The sequence below is a fragment of the Vipera ursinii genome (assembly GCF_947247035.1).
Source record: "Vipera ursinii genome assembly, chromosome: 1".
Classification (NCBI taxonomy): Eukaryota; Metazoa; Chordata; class Lepidosauria; order Squamata; family Viperidae; genus Vipera; species Vipera ursinii.
Window position 1 is genome coordinate 158,423,143 of NC_139512.1, and position 20,000 is coordinate 158,443,142.

A 20,000-nucleotide genomic window follows, 5' to 3' on the forward strand; every position below is an offset into this window, starting at 1 on the left:
TTTTCTGGACGTTAAAGATACAAATAGATAAATACTAACTGGGAATCCATTTAGCTTTTCTGCAACGAGAATTGCTTCCATGTACTCCTGGAATTCACTTTGAAAAATTAGGGAGCTCTCAGATCCAGTTAGAAGGATAGGAGACTGCAGGGAAGAACAAAGGAGGGAAACCACATGTTCTACTGTTTGTACCTGTTTCTACTGTTTTCCAGATGACTGTGTGTCAGTCCTCATAGTAAATGAAGCAGCGTCGACATGAGACAGCAATAGAAATCGGCTGTGCTGTGAAACCCTGAATTTTCAGACTGAATGTTTTTATTTATCAAATTCCTAGGCAGCCCAGCTGCAAAATGACTCTGTGCAGCTTCACAAAGTTCAAAGGAACAGTCATCTGAGGGAACAACATTCAACATGCTTGGGCCCAATTAAAAGGGGGTAATCTGAAACATCCTATCCCAGGGGTCTTCAAACTTGGTCCTTTTATGACTTGTGGACTTCAGCTCCCAGAATTCCTCAGCCAAGCATGCCTGGCTGAGGAATTCATAATCATAATTTGATTAAGTAAAGTTGGAAGGGACCTTGGAGGTCATCTAGTCCAACCCCCTCCTCAGGCAGGAAACCCTATACCATTTCAGACAAATGGCTGTCCAGTCTCTTCTTCAAAACTTCCAGTGTTGGAGCATTCACAGCATCTGGTGGCAGGTTGTTCCACTGGTTAATTGTTCTAACTGTCAGGAAGTTTCTCCTTAGTTCTAGGTTGCTTCTCTCCTTGATTAGTTTCCATCCATTGCTTCTTGTCCTGCCTTGGGGCGCTTGGGAGAATAGCTTAACTCCCTCTTCTTTGTGGCAGCCCCTGAGATATTGGAACACTGCTATCATGTCACCCCTCACTCTTCTCTTCGTTAAACTACACATACCCAATTCCAGCAGCCGTTCCTTATATGTTTTAGCCTCCAGTCCCCTAATCATCTTTGTTACTCTTCTCTGTACTCTTTCCAGAGTCTGAACATCTTTTTTACATCGTGGTGACCAAAACTGGATGCAGTATTCCAAGTGTGGCCTTACCAAAGGCATTGTAAAGTGGTATTAATACTTCACGTGATCTTGATTCTATCCCTCTGTTAATGCAGCATAGCACTGTGTTGGCTTTTTTGGCAGCTGCAGCACACTGCTGGCTCATATTTAAGTGATTGTCCACTAGGACTCCGAGATCCCTCTCATAGTTACTACTACTGAGCAAGGTACCCCCTATACCAGGGGTCTTCAAATCTGGCCCTTTTCTGACTTGTAGACTTCAACTCCCAGAATTCCTCAGCCAGCATGCCTGGCTGAGGAATTCTGGGAGTTGAAGTCCACAAGTCACAAAAGGGCCAAGTTTGAAGACCCCTACCCTATACTATACCTGTACATTTGTTTTTTTGCCTAAATGTAGAACCTTACTTTTTTCACCATTGAATTTCATTTTGTTAGATAGCGCCCAGTGTTCAAGTCTGTCCAGATCCTCCTGTATCTTAAGCCTGTCTTCTGGAGTGTTGGCTATTCCTGCCAGCTTGGTGTTGTCTGCAGATTTGATGAGTTCCCCATCTATCCCCTCATCCAAATCGTTGATGAAGATGTTGAAGAGCACTGGGCCCAAAACAGAGCCCTGGGGCATCCCACTACACACTTCCCTCCATGTTGATGCGGTTCCATTGAGGACCACACGCTAAGTATGGCTGGTCAGCCAGCTACGAATCCATCTGGTGGTGATGCTGTCTAACCCACATTTTTCTATCTTATCAAGTAGTAGGTTGTGATCTACTTTATCAAATGCCTAACTGAAGTCCAAGTAAATTACATCCACAGCATTCCTCTGGTCCACTAATTTTGTCACTTGGTCAAAGAATGCAATAAGATTTGTCTGACATGATCTGTTTTTGACAAACCCATGTTGGCTTTTAGTAATGATTTTGTTTGCCTCTAGATGCTCGCTGACTCGTTGTTTGATATATTTTCCATAATCTTCCCAGGTATTGAGGTCAGGCTGATAGGTCTGTAATTTCCTGGATCCATTTTTTCCCTTTTTTGAAGATGGGAACTACATCAGCTCTTTTCCAGTCCTCTGGTAGTTCCCCAGTGCTCCAGGATCTTTGAAAGATATAGTTCAGTGGTTCTGAAATCACATCTGCCAATTCCTTGAGAACCTTGGGGTGTAATCCATCTGGTCCTGGTGATTTGAACTCGTCTAGGCTGGACAGGTGCTCACTTACCATTTTCTTGCCTATCTTAACTTGTGTTTTTATTCTGTTTTTTATGGCACTATTTTTGATAGGTTGGTCTGTTTTTCCCCTTTGTGTAAAGACAGATGGAAAAAATGAGTTAAGGAGTTCTGCTTTCTCCCTGTTGCTTGTCACCTTCTTGCCACTTTCCCCCACTAATGGACCAATCATTTCCTTCACTTTTTTTCTTGTTTTTTACATGTTGAAAGAAGCTTTTTTTGTTATTTTTGACTTTGGTCGCAAGCCTTAGTTCATTTTGAGCCCTAGCTTTCCTCACTTCGTCTTTGCAGGCTCCGGCTATTTGCTGATATTCTGACTTAGTTATGTGCCCTTCTTTCCACTTTTTATACTTGTCCTTTTTATTTTTCAATTTATCAGAGAGTTCTTTATGCAGCCATGCTGGTTTCTTTTGAGAGTTGTTATTTTTCCTCTTTGTTGGTATTGTGCTAGACTCACTTTTCAAAATTTCCCAAGCTTCTTGAGTTATTCTCCCCTTGAGAATTCTCATCCATGGAATCCTTCCCAAGCTCTCTCTACGTTTATTGAAATTAGCTCTCTTAAAGTCCAAGACTCTAGTTTGACTGTATTCTATTGCTTGTGCCTCCAGAATGTTGAATTCCAATATTGCATGATCACTTCCGCCCAAGGTTCCTGTGGCTTCAACTCCTTCTATCATTTCATCTCTGTTAGTGAGAATTAGATCCAAAATGGCTAATCCCCTAGTTCCCTTCTCTACCTTTTGGGTGACAAAGTTGTCTGCTAGGTTTGTCAGGAATCTGTTTGATTTTCCACTTGGTGCAGAGTTTGTCTCCCAGTTTATGTCAGGGTAGTTAAAGTCTCCCATTACTATTGTGATGTGCTTCCTACATACCTTAGTTAGCTGACTAGCAAAAAGTTCATCTATTTCCTCTGTCTGGTTGGGTGGCCTACAGTATACACCTATGGCAATGTCATTTTTTCTCCCTTTTATATTGACCCAAATGCATTCAAGTTTACAGTTTTCATCATCGTTGTGCTCTATTTCTGTAGAGATGTAGTTATTTCTTATAGAGAGAGCAACTCCACCTCCACCTTCTGGGAGTTGAAGTCCAGAATTCATAAAAGGGTCAGGTTTGAAGAGCCCTGTCCTATCCCAAGGACTAGGGAAAAATAAGTTTTTTTTGAAGTTGTTTGAAGCTGGGCACCTGGAGACCTACAGCACTGGGGGGGGGGGGGCGTGGAGAGTTGGGGAGGCTGTTCCAAAGGGATAGGGCAGTGACAGAGACCTCCTGGGTCTCTGTTAATTGACAAGGCCCAAAGCAAGCTCCCCTGTTGGTACTACAGTAGACTGCAGAATATTGTAGATGGTAGCTCTTTGTGTTGAGATCCTTTATGTAATTTCTTGAACCAACAATATGCTTGAAAATCAGACCATTTGTGATGTAACATAATGGATGTGTATTTATCTTCTATAATAGACCTGGTCAGAGGACTGTGGATGATCTCGAAATTATTTATGAAGAACTTTTGCACATTAAAGCTTTATCTCATCTTTCAACAACAGTAAGTTTTTAAAATATTTTATTACCCTAAGGCAAACAGACAGACGGGCAGTCAGTCTAAGGCTGGTTAGTGCCTAGCTATTTATAAATACAGGCTGCGTACAGTAACACCCCAATCTCTCCTCTGCCTTCTGCTTCTGTAAGATGGCTATAAAAGTGTAAACTCCATACAGATAAATAGAGATGACAATTTGGAAAGGGTTATTGTTTGTTATATTGAAATCTGGGGGGGCGGCGGCCATGATAACCATTAGAACTGCAGGCTTGCTCATTCTCTGGTTGAGTTCCAGGCTGTTGAAGGCTCTTCTTTCTGATGTATTTAATTGTTAAGATTGCTACTTAGACTCAACAGTTCTGGGGCGGGAACTTTCCTCCCTAAAGCAAGATACATACATGTTTGTCCTATTCTGCCCAGTATTATCAGCCAATACATGCAGATGTTCCATGGCTGTTTTGGACAGGGAAGAAACTGGGAACAGGCTCAATCTATTCACTGCTCTTTCTCACATGTTAGAGATGCTAGAACACAGACGTTCGTGATACTCATTGAATATGAGTATTTTGTGGCCTTATATTATTCATTTATACAAGTGATTATGTCTGCTGTTCAGATATATGATGGTACCAATGCTTTACCATAGATTACTACCATCAAACATTAGTCAATCTAGGATTTTTTTTCAGACTCTTGTGCATTCTGTATAATTTTCTCTTTACAGTCCACAATAAATATAGTGAAGAGTCAGAGTCCTGTTGGTGGCAGGTAGACTCTGACTTGTGGGAAACATTAGACAAGATAGCAGGAATGCAAAGAATGTAAAACATACAGCTGTCTTCAGGAAGAGTTTGAAATGATAGCTCAAGACTAGTCTTCTTAAGAGGCAGCATTGTAAAAGAACATGAATTATTTGAAATATAACTGGATATAGATTTTGTTCTCTCTCTCTCTCTCCCGCACCTGTTCAAAGCTTGTCAACTGTGTGGTATGGCTGCCATAGTCTCTAAACCAGACATGTGAAACACAAGGCCCGGGGGCCAGATCTGGCCCGCGAAGTGGTTTCATGTGGCCCGCGAAGCCATCCTGGAAACAGTGAGGGAACGGCCCCCACTGCCTTGGCCCTGGCCCAGAGACCCTCCTCCTGCCAGAAACCCTCAGATCTGTCCCACTCCTGCCCAGGCCCCCATAGGCACCCTTGATGCGAACGATGTAGAGCTGGCCATGCCCACCCAGTAGGCCATATGCACTCTAGCCACGCCCACCCAGTAGGCCACACCCACCCGGCCCCTTGAGGGCAACCGCAATGCTCATGCGGCCCTCAATGAAATTGAGTTTGACACCCCTGCTCTAAACAATAAAGAAAGATTGTCTAGCATGTGAATAAGGTGGCACATATTATGGATTATATGAATGAATGTATTTCCTTTTCATGGAATTCTAGCCTTGTCTGTGGGAGGAGCTTTACATTATGAATTTATGTCTTGAGGACTCTTTTAAGATTTTTGCTGATTTCAGGAGACATGAGATTTTTGCCTATCATCTTTTGAAATATTTTTGTGCTTCTTCCCTTTCTTTCCTCTCTTCCCACCCCCGTCCCCATGCTGTTCAAGAATATCAAAATTTATATGTAATGCTTATGTGCATTTCTTCAAGGTAAAACGAGAGCTAGCAGGTGTTCTGGTGTTTGAATCACATCCCAAAGCAGGGACAGTTTGTAAGTAAATCTTTTTTTATGGTTGTTTTAGACTTATCTGCAATTGAGCAAATTATATGAAGAACATAAGCGCACAAAACGTACTGGGCTATTTCTGTTAGGAGGAAATTGGAGAATCTGAAACTTGGATTTTAGTCTGGGCAATGATTAGCCCTAAGGGGATTGGAGTATAACATCTAATTTTCATAACTTTATGCATTTTGTAATTCTACTTATTTGGCAGTAAGCTGCAATGATCTCTCAAATAAATTTGACAGATAATTGAGCGAAATAAATTTAAGGTTACACTTACAGCAGAATATAGTTGTGGAATCTGGAGACAGTTGAATTGATTATCATGTGAAACTGAACTTGATTGGTGTTGATGACATTGGTGATGATGATGTCAGAATATAGCAGAAGGGATGCTCTGTGCTGCCTCATAGAACATGCACCACATACAAAGCCAACAAGGCAAAAATAGAAAACACAACACAACCACTTTGGCTAAAGAATGCCAATTGTCCTGGAAGGGAGAATGAGACTGTTGACCGTATAATAAAATCCCATAGACAGATTAGCATAGAAAGGCATGATCAAAGATATTTTTATTTATTTATGTTGTCATATTTAAGAACTGCCCATCTTCATCCCATATTGCATTGGGATGGATGAAAAAAAATACAGGCTCATTGTAAAAAAAGAATTAGTGGCAATACAAAACCGCGGATAAAATCGTTGAAAAATGACAAAGCAAAACTTTAATGGGATTCTGAAATTCTGACTGCTCAGTGCCCACCAGACATTACCGCCATTGCAAAGAATCATGTTTGGTTCATTTTGTAGCCATTCCAAGAGATAGTAATATAGAAGATGAATTAGAAAAGATTGCAAAATACTGTGATTTACAAATAGAGGTTGCAAATACCTGGAAGAAGTCAAAGGGATACCAGTCATTAATTTGAGCCTTAAGTGCCGTTGCACAAGGACTTAGAACTCAGATTGCCTAAACTTGGAAGACATCCGTTCAGCTACAAACAACAGCACTGCTGGGCCCACCATGCATAATTAGGCATTCAGATTTCCAAGGCCTTTGGTAGGCCTTGAATCATGAAGAAGAAAGGCAGCCAACATTAGCTCTGACAAGTGTTAATGAAAAAGAATAATCATTTCTTATAAGACAAAAAAAGCTAATTGCTATAGTTATAAGGTTGCTAAAGAAACACTGCTGGCTTTCTTGCAATAAATTTTGCCATGTGTAAAAACATTAAAATGTGATTTTACTCACAGTCAAATAGATTTGTCTGTTTTCAGTCTCAGAACTCTGCAATCTCATGTTGCTACTTATTAAGTTGAGCTTTAGATGAGATTTTAGTTCTACCATAATTGTTAAAAGCAACAACAGAAAGTTCCTTTCATGTAGTTCACACCGGACTTTTGATTCTAAATTTTTGAATGAAATGGTTGTCTCTTGCAAGATAGTTGAATTGAAAAGGCCAAAGCCAAGTCAGTGTTCGGCAGAGAGACATCCTCCCTTCAAGCCAACTGATTCCGGATGTCATGGAGAGGCAGGAAATTGTCAGTTATTTGATTTATTTCCATTGCATTTTTACTAATGAGTAAAAAAAGGTAGCTGTGGTTTTACTACCAATAACAAAATAGCATGACTAGCCTTAGGCACCATATATCTTTCCTGGAGGAACAATGAGATACAGATTGCTTCAGGTGCCTAAACATCCAGCCACAGTAATGACAATTATCCAATAATTGGAGTTTGCAAGATCTTGTACAGTTAAAAGTTGCCCTGCTCTAACTACTTTTTCTTTCTTTCTCAGTATTTAATCAGGGAGAAGAAGGGACATCTTGGTATATTATTCTGAAGGGTTCAGTCAATGTAGTAATTTATGGAAAGGTACTGTCCTGTACAATTTCTTAAAAGTTTTTTTATTTCCTACATGTGTTTTCCCTAGGAGCTGTCTCCTTTCAGTTGTGTGGAAGCAATAGGCTAAGACTCCATTGGTGGGTTTGTACTAGTGAAAAACAATTCGACTTGTACAAGTCACGGGGTTTTCACCAATTCCTCCCTCAATGTACCGTACTATATTGTTCTTGTGAATCCTGCAAGGCTACAGTGATACGAGGAAGCCAGTGAAAATTGCGTTCTAAAGTGAACTTCTAGTGTCACGTGACTTCACTACCATTGGGTGCAACTTATGGTGTCTTTATAGATCCTGATTCAAGAAACAAAGGGGAGTTTCTAACTTTTATTGAAAATTGCCATTTAAACCATACCTAAATACAAATAGTTTAACTAATATCTAATGTGGTATGAACAGGGACGCGGTGGCTCAGTGGGTTAGGACGCTGAGCTTGTCGATCAGAAGGTCGGCAGTTTGGTGGGTCGAATCCTGAGTGCTGCATAACAGAGTGAGCACGTGTTACTCGTCCCAGCTTCTGCCAACCTAGCAGTTCGAAACCCCGTAAAAATGCAAGTAGAAAAATAGGGACCACTACGGTGGGAAGGTAACAGTGTTCTGTGCGCCTTTGGCGTCTAGTCATGCCAGCCACATGACCACGGAGACGTCCTCGGACAAGCGCTGGCTCTTCGGCTTTGAAACGGAGATGAGCACCGGCCCCTAGAGTCGGAAATGACTAGCACGCATGTGCGGGGGAACCTTTACCTTTACCTTTAATGTGGTGTGAAAACAAAGCCTGGGTTTGCAGCTGCTGCCTCTTCCACAATAGCCGTGATTCTTCCATTTTTGCACAAGTAGACCCTGCTCACATAGTCTCCCATAGTCTGTCCACAAATGGCCCCTGGATATAGACATGAGAAATTTTACTTGAATTGGTAGAGCACATGCTTTGCATGCGGTAGCTTGAATCACGTTCTGGCATCACCAGCTAAAACAATGAGTATCAGATTATGTAAATGACCCCTTGAGGGTCCATGCTAGCCAGAAGAAAGAGCACTGAATTTTGGCCAGGGAAGGGCAGACGGGTGTCTTTTCAGGTTCAGATCCCATCCCATCTACATGGCCTGTTACTTCATATGATAAATGGACAACGTTTTTGGCTTCCATTTAGAAGAAAAATATATTTTGTAATCATATAATACAATTGTATGTTATTACTTGTCCATTATAAACCCTCCTGATTGCAAGTCTTTTAAAATGGATCAGAAGAACTGAAGTAAAATATATTTTCTGAAAGACATGATCTATGAATTGGGACTCACTGAAGCTTGAAGATAAGGACAAGAGAGACAAACTTTACAAAGAAAGAAAGAAAAACGCAAACTTGGCTTCATTCATAGAGCTAGAAACCTGTCCATTTCTGAACCCAGTTTCAGAGGACAAACTCCATTTTTTCTTTGCCCTTTCCTCTCCAGCATTCATAATGCCCAGCTGCTGTGCTTTGTTCCCTGCCAGTATATTGACTGATAATTTTATGCCAGATGAATTTGTTACAGTATTTGGGGTAGAAATCCATTGTGTGTATATGAAGTGTCAATAGAGTAAGCTGAAAATTACGGGGTTTTTTTTTCCCTTGCAAATGTATTTTTGTTATTTCTGTTGTCAAATTTAGGGTGTGGTGTGTACTCTACATGAAGGTGATGATTTTGGCAAATTAGCATTAGTGAATGATGCTCCCAGAGCAGCTTCCATTGTTTTACGGGAAGAAAACTGCCACTTCTTGAGAGTAGATAAAGAAGACTTTAATAGGATACTCCGGGTAAGTGTGCAGAAAATAACCTTCTTTCATTTATACCCCCAAAAGGGATTGCTTTTGAATGCTAAAAATATTAAGTACCATTTTTCCTAATTCTTTGCATGTTGAGGTTTCTTGCATTTATTTACGCATGGCAGAAACCATGTGGTCTAGAAGCTTTTGGTGTCATCTCTCTCAGTGTGGAGCTCTACTGAATGTTGCAATGACATCATGTTTATGTTTGATCACGAGTGAATTGATCCTGAGAGCAAACTACTACAGGTAGTCCTCCACTTACAACAGTTCGTTTAGTGACAGTTCAAAGTTACAAGAGCCTTGAAAAAAGTGATTATACCATTTTTCACATGACCGTTGCAGTATCCCCATGGTCACCCGATCAAAATTTAGACGCTTGGCAACTGACTCATATTTATGACCGTTGTAATGTCCCGAGGTCATGCGGTCACCTTTTACGACCTTCTGACAAGCAAAGCCAATGAGGAAACCAGATTCACTTAACAACCATTTTACTAACTTAAAAACTGTAGTGCTTCACTTAACAACCGTGGTAGGAAAGTCCTAAAATGGAGCAAAATTCACTTAACGGCTGTCTCTCTTAGCAGCAGAAATTTTGGGTTCAATTGTGGTCGTACGACGAGGACTACCTGTATTGCAACTAACATAAAAGATAAAAATAACCTTAAGATGAACTTCAGCCACACAGGTTGGGGTTTTTTTTAGCAATAGGTTTCAATTTTCTTCCCCCAGAATGGTTTTTCAGTTTCCCAGTTTTAAGTTCACTTGGTATTCCCAAGTGAATCCTCATGTAGCTACTTACTCCTGCTTAGCTTCAGAAATCAGCCAGGTCAGCTAGAGGTGTTACTACTTATAGGCTAAGTGAAGCTGATTTTAAAATAGTTATTAGGAACATTTCAGGCATAGGATTTTTCATCAGTTCATCTTTCCCTTTACAGCTCTATTACAGTGCCAAAATCTGGGTTTTCCCCTGTGGAAAGTGGAGTTGATGTATTTATTCATTTATTTTATTTAGTTTAATTTAGGGACTGCCCATCTCCAAACTGTCAGCAAATAATAGAATGGTGGAGAGGGCTGAAGGGGAAGGGGTAAATGTTTCTCTTCTTCCTATAAAATCTGCTGGATCTAGCCTTTAGAGAATTAGTATTAGGATCCAATCCAAATATACTCTTTAACTCCTACCATGTTGACAGTTTAAATCCTTTTTCAGGATGTTGAAGCAAACACAGTAAGATTGAAGGAACATGACCAAGATGTCCTGGTGTTAGAGAAGGTCCCAGCAGGAAACAGGCCTTTTAATCAAGGAAACGCACAGCCTCTTCAGCACAAGTATGTTTTCATTCTTGATTGTCAACATCACATTATCTTTAATAATTCCAAATGATTTTACTCAATTTGCATCATGCCCGCTCTCTATGAAGAAAGGAACTGTGCCACATTTCAAAAGAAATAATCAGCTGTTCCCTTGCCATATAGAAGGCGTGATTTGTCGTTGCCCAAGCGTGCTAGTTGAGGGCCTTAATTTTCCACAGGCATTCTATGCAGTTCTCAAACATTGCAGCTTTTTTTTTTTTTGAAAAAAAACAACACTTCACAAACCATAAGGAAAGTTATTATAACGATTTTAGCTATTGAATTTTTATTTCTAATGTTACTTTATATGTCCCTATCTCTAGCCAAGTTGTTTAGGTCATTATTATTCTTGTTTGTGCTTGGTACTTCTACTTGGGCCACAAACTTGCTCTCTCTTGCTCTGTGTCCTACATTCTTTTCATCGTGACTTATATGTGTGATACCATTCAACTGCTGCTTTATTTTCCCTTTGGTCAGCTTCTCTCTTACCCAGTTTCCTGTCAAGTGTAGGAAGTCCAAATAGTTTAAAATGAATATAAAGATTTATTTCAAGCTCATGCTCTCTACAAGAATGTCCCAAAGGTGCTTTTTCAAAAGCTGAACAAAATCCAGTTGCCTTTTGAAAAAGGATCTTTGGAACAACCATGACCTGGATGACTGAGAATCTCCATAGACATCTCTACAAGAATCTGAACTATTACTGTCAAGGTATTGATTTAACAGTTAGCCAGCTTATGTAAAGTAAGATGTAAGATGTAATGTAATGATGAGAATGACTCCGCAGGGTTTGTGTCTCTTTAAGAGCATTTGTATAAAGGGAAGGCTCTGCTGATGTGTTCTCTCTCTTCCGTTTCCTACTGTAATTGTGGTTTGTTGGATCCTGCTGTATTAGCATGTGTATGTATATGGTTCCTGCTGTATGATATTGTAGATAGTGTAAGATAAACCACCATTTAATACAAACCACTGTTTACTGTATTTACTCCTGGATTATCTCAGCACAATAAGACTGTGCATGCTCTTATAACTACTAACTACTAACGGTCAAAGCAAATTGGCAGTAGATAAAGAGTCAGTGGAATTCAAGGTGGGCTAGACTTAGATCTCTTGTGGGTAAGAAGGGATTTGAGACTGATGATGCATTTGACCCCTCCCTCAGGCTCAGCCTGTCATCTCCTACCTTTCCCTTGCCATATCAGATAGGCTTTTGAAGATAGCTTATCTTTCAGATATGCTCTAATTTGCCCCTTCTGGTCTTTTTGACTGGGATTTCACACTTCCTTAAAACTCTTCTCTAGATTAGATCCTGCATGTGGGGACAAAACATTGAAGTAGGACATCTCCCCATTAGCTCCTGTGCCATTTCTCTATAGAACCAGGAAAGCAAATTTCTAATATATGACTTGAGTGTTCAATATGAATTACAGCTGAATATACTTAAGTCACTTACTTATGTAATTCCCTTTCATAGGTAGTAATGATCATTTTTACACAGTATCGTGTTATCAACGATTATTGAATTTTCTTTTATTTGATATCTTAGTCTTAATGTTATAATCTGCCATGGTTCAGTTTAATGAATTGAAATTCTGAATACAAAATAAGCAAAAATTAGCAGAAATAGAGAAGAAACCAAACTAGAAGTAGCCCAGCTGATTCTTCTGTTTCTTTTCCTCAGTTTAAATAATTTTTATTGGAATTGTGTACAATGGAATATCATCATTCTAAATTACTCAGTAAAGACAACAAGATACGGAAGCAAAATTGAACTCAAGAGACATAATGAGCATGAAAGTTGATATTTAGTGACAGAGTTGACAAATTAACAAGTCAAGTACAGTATTAGAATAAGGAGATAATTGTCTGAAAGGTGCTTTTTCAAAAGGCAACTGGACAGGCACCTTTGAGACAATCATGACCTGGTTGACTAAGCATCTCCATAGACATCGAGAAAAAAAGAATGGCAAACAGGATATCTGGAACTATTTTCAGTTCAGAACTTCCATCAAAAAGAACTGAACAAGAGTTAAATTAAATTAGAACTAGCAGAAACAGAACTGCATTAAAATAACTTGAGGTATACTTGAATATTTCAGTAGAGCAGGGGTGTCAAACTCAATTTCATTGAGGGCCACATCAGCATTACGGTTGCCCTCGGGGGGCCGGGAGGGCGTGGCCAGGTGGGCATGGCCGGGTGGGCGTGGCCAGCTCAATGCTGCTCACTCAGCGCAGCTTACTCAATGAAAGAAAGTTGGCAGCAGTGCCCCTGAGGGGCAGGCAGGGTGGCAAAAACAGTTTTTAGCGCTCAGCTCTACTATACCAGCAAATCAAGCAATCACACCAGGGTTACCCTTGTAGGTAGGTGCACTTGAAGCAACGTGTCAAAAACTTAACCCCCCCTAAAAAAGTTTTCACACTTATGACCGTTGCAGCATCCCCAGGGTCATGTGATTTACATTCGGATGCTTGGCAATCGATTCATATTTATGATGGTCATATTGTTCCAGGGTCATGTGATCGCCTTTTGCAACCTTCTGAGAAGCAAAGTTAGTGGGGAAACCAGATTCACCTAACAATCATGTTACTAATTTAATTTCTCTCTCTCCTTCTCTTTCTCTCCCTCTCTCCCCCTCCCTCTTTCTTTCTCCTCTCCTTCTTTCTCTCTCTCCCTTTCCTTCTTTCCCTATTTTTCTCTTTCCCTCTATTTCTCCCTTTCTCTCTCTCCGTTTCCCTCCCTTTTTCTTCTTCTCCCTCTCTATTTTTCTCTTTCCCTCTATTTCTCCCTCTTCCTCTATTTCCCTCCCTCTTTCTTTCTCCTTGTCTCTCTCCCTTTCTTTCTCTCCCTCTTTCTCTCTCCCTCTATTTCCCTCCCTTTCTCCTTCTCTCTCTCCCTCTTTCCCTCTTTTTCTCCCTCTTCCTCTATTTCCCTCCCTCTTTCTCCTTCTCTCTCTCCCTTTCTCTCCCTCTTTCCCTCTCTCCCTCTATTTCCCTCCCTTTCTTTCTGCTTCTCTCTCTCCCTCTTTCTCTCCCTCTCTATTTTTCTCTTTCCCTTTATTTCTTCCTCTTCCTGTTTCCCTCCCTCTTTCTTTCTCCTTGTCTCTCTCCCTCTTTCTCTCCCTCTTTCTCTCTCCCTCTATTTCCCTCCCTTTCTCCTTCTCTCTCTCCCTCTTTCTCTCCCTCTCTATTTTTCTCTTTCCCTCTATTTCTCCCTCCTTCTCTGTTTCCCTCCCTCTTTCTTTCTCCTTCTCTCTCTCTATTTTTCTCTCCCTCCCTCCCTCTCCCATTGTCCCTTCCTTCTTTCCTTCCTTCCTTCTTCCTTCCTTCCCTCCCTCTCTGTCCTTCCCTCTCCGCGTTAGAGCAGTACCTACGGAGGCAGCCCTGCGGCCCGGCTTTCTCTTGCAGAAGGCAGACTGAAACGGAGCAAGGAATGCAAATCGCCCGATCTCGCGCTTCAGCGATCTCCTCTTCTCGGTTTCAGTTTCTTTTGCTACAAGACAAAGCAGGCTGAAACGGAGCGAGGGAATCTCCCTTGCTTTGTTTCAGCCTGCTTTCTCTTGTAGCAAGTGAAGCTGAACCCGAGCAGAGGAGATCCTAGGAGCGCGAGATCGGCCGATTCACATTACTTGCTCCACTTCAGCCTGCCTTCTGCAAGAGAAAGCCGGGCCGCAGGGAGATTGCAGGAGCCAATTGCAATCTCCCTTGCTTTCACTTGCGGAGGTTGGGGCTGGCCTGGGCATCTCTCCCCCTCACCGGCTGGGTGTTGTTCGTCCTCCCCCCCCCGCATCCCACCTCACTCCCTCCTACCTCCTCCTCCTCCACTTTTTTTTTGGAGCCGCAGGAGACTAATAAGATGCAAATAGTGCTGGGTTCCACCAGCCCACGTGCACTTGCCTCCTACTGAGCAAGTGCTCAGCCGGGCCGGCGCCAAGGTGGTGGGGGCCGGACCTTTGTAATTTCTGGGAGAGTTGTGCGGGCCGGATTCAATCATGTGGCGGGCCGTTTGTGGCCCGCGGGCCTTGTGTTTGACATGTCTGCAGTAGAGAAAAGTATATGAAGAGAAATGGAAAACCTACTTAAGACTTAAAGACATCTGCATCTGGATGAAATTCAGGAAATCTCCAGAATAAAATCTTGGGAAACATGAAAGGGAAAATTGCCATGAGATATACTTGTAAAATTTGCATAACAACTGAAGACACAATGTTGTAACAAAAAGAAAGGAAACTACTTTAAAATTTGGGGTGAGAAAATCTCAGTCAACAGTTATGTCTTTGGACAGGTAGGAAATAATGAAGTGCCTATATGTGAAGTAGCTACCCCTGTAATTTTACAGTGGATTCTAGAAAATTAAATCACAGATGAAGAAGATCCATAATATTATGGAACTATCAGGCATAAGAAATCAGGAACCAAGATAGAGTTGAAAAGCACTATGAGTTTATGTTATGCTACATATATGTAAGAATCTGATCTATTAATGATCAAGGCAAATTGACACCAGATTTGAGCCAAGGGAGTTCGGGAGTGGGGGGGACTGGATTTAGACCTCTTAAGGCAGAGTTCACTCAGTAGGTGGACTGGAGGAAAAGGGAGGGGGAAGCATTGTACCCGCATGCGTGCGTGCATGTGCGCACAGGGCCATGAGCATGCGTGCACCGCAAATGGGGCGGGGCTAGCATCTGCATAATACTCACTAGCCCTGCCCCATTCTTGTGTGACACAGTACCTTGTTTCTGCACCCCCTGGTGCGGCAGTGGCTGTTTTTGCAGTTTGCAGCATGGTGGCGGCCCGTTTTTGCACCCCCATGGCATGACAGTGCCCATTTTTGCACTGTGTGGTGCAGCCGCTGCCGTTTTTGTGCCTTGCAGTGCGGCGGTGACCCATGTGCTGGATTTCTGACTCATTGTTACCCAAGCTTATAGACATGAAGCCACAGCTTCTAGTTATACAGCACATAATCCAATAATTATAAAACTAAATAGAGGAAGCTATTGGTCAAAAAGGTAGAGATTGAATGAACTTTTGTTATTACAAGGGGATATTAAACTGCAGGGTTATCTGGAACTAAAAAGCTTTTGCCAAATCAATTTAACCTTTATCTCTTTGCAAGATTTCTGAGAGGTTGTTTTATCTCTCTGGCATCAAACAGAAATAAAACCTTGCAAAATCAGAAGGATATATGGTTGAGTGATCTGAAACAACTGGAATCGAGGCATAAACAGTTTAGGATTTGGAAAAAAAGATAAAATCAATATGAAACGTACTAAATTTAATTGAAGTAAGCAAGACTTACAAGAAGTTGAATTTTATTAAACATAAATACTATTAAAAAGCAATAAATCAGGTAAATTGACCTATCAGTTGTGAAAGGAACAGGATTGGGGTGGAAATAAACATACTTCTACAAGGAATCAGTTGATGGAGCAAGTTCTTAAATATTATTCCAGATTATGTGTCTAACAGAATCTCATATGGAAGAAATGGGAGAATATCAGAATAAAACATTCCTTATAAAATTTACAGATCAGCAAAAAGAAGACCTTAACCATAATTGATGATGAAATTTAAGAGGTAATTAAAAAAAACCTGAAACTGAATAAAGCTAAAATCGACTGTAAAAACATTCTTAAGGAACAGGAGGATGAACTGCAAATGAGAAAGTAATTGGACAAAAGAAATTTGAGTTCGAGGCAGAAATATAAATCCCAACAATTATGGAAAATAATTCTATAATGAAACAATCTTAAAAGTTGAATTTTCATTTCAATTTTCAATATACAGTATGCTAACATATTTTCCTTCGAAATATGTTAAATTAGGTTTCTATTTGCCAACTACAAGGATATTACACAGTTTTTAAAATTAGGACGGATTTACTGATATGGATAGAATTTGTAATCGCATGCTCTCATTTGGTGATTTATGATATGTTGTCCATGGTTCCTGATATTCATACTTCGATTAAAGTTTATTAGCATTCCAGTTTCACATGTGTGGGGCTGTGTGCGTCTGTGTAAACTATTGCACATGGGTCTTCGAATTGGAATCAACTTGTCATAAGAATATGTTATGTTCACAGAAAATGCTATATTTCTTCTTAGCCTAAGTAACTTTGAATTTAATCTTTAGTCATAGTCACTCACACGTTAGCCAGTTCTCTTTTGGACTCCCTGCAGTACACTCTGAATGTAGCTGCCCTTGAGCATTTGAAAGCTTGAACAAAAAGTGTTGAATTTAATATGCTTAGAAGAATAACTGTTTCACATCCCAATTGACCCATGACTTACATTGTCTAGTGTAGTGTTGTTAATATAGAACTTTTTAGAACTTTCTGATGACAGATGCTTATTTGTTGTATCCAGTGGTGGGATTCAGCTGGTTCGTACCACTTCGGCAGAACCGGGAGCTAATTTTTTGTTGCCCAGGCCCAGAATGGACTTCTGGAAGCAGCATCCATACAGACAATCAGTTGTTCACATATTTGAATCCCACCACTGGTTGTATCTCATCAATCTTACCTTCCTCAGCATCACACTGAAATTGTGACAGCTTAACTTTTTTCCTCCCTTTCACTTTATCTCTTTTGTAATAATCTGGATTCATTGGCTTTTTATCTCTGAATATATTTGTGTTGAATCTGAAAAAGAGCTAATAAAATTAAGCAATGTAGTTTTTCAAGAAGTGGCTCGTGGCTGAAAATGTGTTCTTGCTAGAGTCTGTCCCCCTTCTTCATCTATGAAATGCCACCTGTAGTAGATGAACAGGCTGAACCTGAGGGAGGGGTCAAATGCGTCATTAGTCAGGAGTCTCTGTGCACCTGTAAGAGACCTAAGTCTAGCCCACCTTGAATGCGTCTCTTATCTCCCACTAATTTCACTAGACCATTAGTAGGTCAGAATCTTGTAGAGAGCTTAAGCTTGCAATAAATCTTTATACTCGTTTGAACTGCCTGAGACCACCTACTGCCCTTGTCAACCTCCCATCGCCCGGTTCTCTCTCACAGAGTCGGCCTTCTCAGGGTTCTGTCGGCCAGGCAATGCCGGCTGGCGACCCCCAGGGGGAGAGCCTTCTCTGTGGGTGCGTCAACCCTCTGGAATGAGTTGCCTCCGGAGCTGCGGATGGCCCCTGACCTTCGGTCCTTCCCCCGTGACCTGAAGACCTGGTTGTTCCAACAAGCGGGCCTGGACTGACTACGATTTTTAATTAGGCTTTTACTGGGTTAAATTGTTTTGTAATTTTGTATTATTGTTTAATTCTCTTTTAAATTTTTACTCTATGTTTTTTAATTTTTATTGTTGTGAGCCGCCTTGAGTCCTCAGGGAGAAGGGTGGCATATAAATTTAATAAAATGAAATGAAATGAAATGAATCTCCCGATTTTCCCAGCATTTGGCACATCACGTATGTAGTGAATTCACCCTATATCTGAAAATATCAGGCTAAGTTCTTTTCCAGCATGTGACTTTAAATTGTTTTAGTTCTGGATTTTTAACATTATTGTCTTACAGTAGTCATGTTAATTACTACATTCATAAAGAGTTCCAACGACATTTTCTCTTTGGGTGATGCAGAGACAAATTTGTTTCTCTTTTTTTTTTCCCTTGCTCAGATATATTGTAATGTCGGGAACTCCAGAAAAAATTTTAGAACACTTTCTAGAAACGATGCGACTAGAATCAACGCTAAATGAAGGAATAGGTAGGCCAGTTTAATAAAACTTTATTTGTAACTTCATATAAAATTTATCTAAGAAATAAAATCTGCAGTCCTACATACTTAAATTAAGTTCTTGCATGTATTCAAGTGGAATTCACTTTATTCAAGTTCTGTACAGACCTTTGAGTAAAGTTGATATCCATACCCTGTATAATTATTTTATTTATACTTGTGCTATAAAAGCTGGGCACTGGGATTGCTTGGAATTATTTGATAGAAAGTTTCAAACAACTTTTTGATATGTTTGGGGTTTATTTTATATTTTTAAAAACCTTCCAATGGAACTATTTTTGAAATTATTTGTAATAGTCCCTTATCTCCCATCCCCCCAAAGGTCAGAGTGGTATTTCATTTATGAGAAAGTTATTTGAAATATCAATCATAATAATTTCTCTTATGTAAGGATACAAACATCCAGTAAGTTATAACAATTCCTCCTTTTGTAATAATGTAACTTTAAAAAAAAGAAAGGAAAACAATCTAAAAGAATGCATTGCAGTAAAGGGAACAGTGCGTTGTCTAAGAGCCACTGAATTTGGCATACATTCTATACAGGTAGTCCTTGATTTATGACCACAACTGAACTCAATATTTATGTTGTTCAGTGAGACATGTGTTAAGTGAGTTTTGCCCCACTTCAAGATTTTTCTTGCCACAGTTGTTAAGTGAATCACTGCAGTTGATAAGTTAGTAACCCGGTTGTTAAGTGAATCTGGCTTCCTCATTGACTTTGCTTGTCAGAAGGTCGCAAAAGGTGAACACATGACCCTGGGACACAGCAAAGATCCTAAATATGAACCTGTAGTCAAGCACAAGTGAATTTTGATCACATGATCATGGGGATTGCTATAAAGGTCATAACTCTGAAAAACAGTTACATGTCACTTTTTGACACTTTAATGAAACTTTATTTGTTGTAACTTTGAACAGTCACTAAATGAACTGCTGTAAGTTGAGGACTACCTGTACATTGTTATTTATGAGAAGGCGTAAGATCTCATAGCATTTTTATTTGCGTCAATTGTATTCAAAGAGAATATTTTAAATGTACAATAATTGTTTTTAAATAAAATTAGGTATCTGGAACTCAGGGTTTAATTCTTAGGTTGAAATATGTAACATTTCAGTCTCAGCTTTGGACTGCATTACTACTTCCTATGGTTAGCCTATAAATTCAGTTATTCCACATCCTTCTGCCGCTATATATACAATATGTACCTGCCACATTCATGACTCTTAGCAATTATTCAAATTCATAAGATACAATATATAACTATGTCATTTAAAAATATGTCTTTGGTAAACATAAGGGTAAGATTTGAAAATATGTCAAAGCAAAAGAAAAATAGCAAATAACCTTGATATCAGTTCTAAAATATTTGCTTATATTCTCTGGCTTTATATGGTAGTAATATAACCAGTAACTTACGTAGCCTGCCCACCCATTTGTTTAACAGTCCTGATTAAATATATTTGGAAAATTTAACAGAGTTATCTGATATAATTTTAACACTTTAAGTTAAAATATATGAACTTCACTCAAAAGCCTTTCTGTTCATGATTATAGAGGTATATACTCTATATCCTTAGCATTAATTAAATATCTTCGGCCTTGTAAATTGTTTGGGAGGTTAGAATATCACTTCTGCAGGATTTCATCCAAGTTAGTAAATCAGAATAAAAACTGGAAATATC

General features: G+C 40.0%; 1 protein-coding gene across 5 annotated transcripts in view; it reads left to right on the forward strand.

The window, feature by feature from the left end:
* The window catches only part of RAPGEF4 (Rap guanine nucleotide exchange factor 4), a 179,818-nt gene that overhangs the window by 128,248 nt on the left and 31,570 nt on the right, over nt 1-20,000 (forward strand). For all 5 annotated transcript variants that reach the window (XM_083348080.1, XM_083348078.1, XM_083348079.1 and 2 more), the window contains 6 exons: nt 3,716-3,800; nt 5,451-5,511; nt 7,326-7,402; nt 9,079-9,225; nt 10,448-10,566; nt 18,199-18,287. In XM_083348080.1, coding sequence (XP_083204206.1) covers nt 3,716-3,800; nt 5,451-5,511; nt 7,326-7,402; nt 9,079-9,225; nt 10,448-10,566; nt 18,199-18,287 — 578 coding nt within the window. The remainder of the gene's footprint in view (nt 1-3,715; nt 3,801-5,450; nt 5,512-7,325; nt 7,403-9,078; nt 9,226-10,447; nt 10,567-18,198; nt 18,288-20,000) is intronic.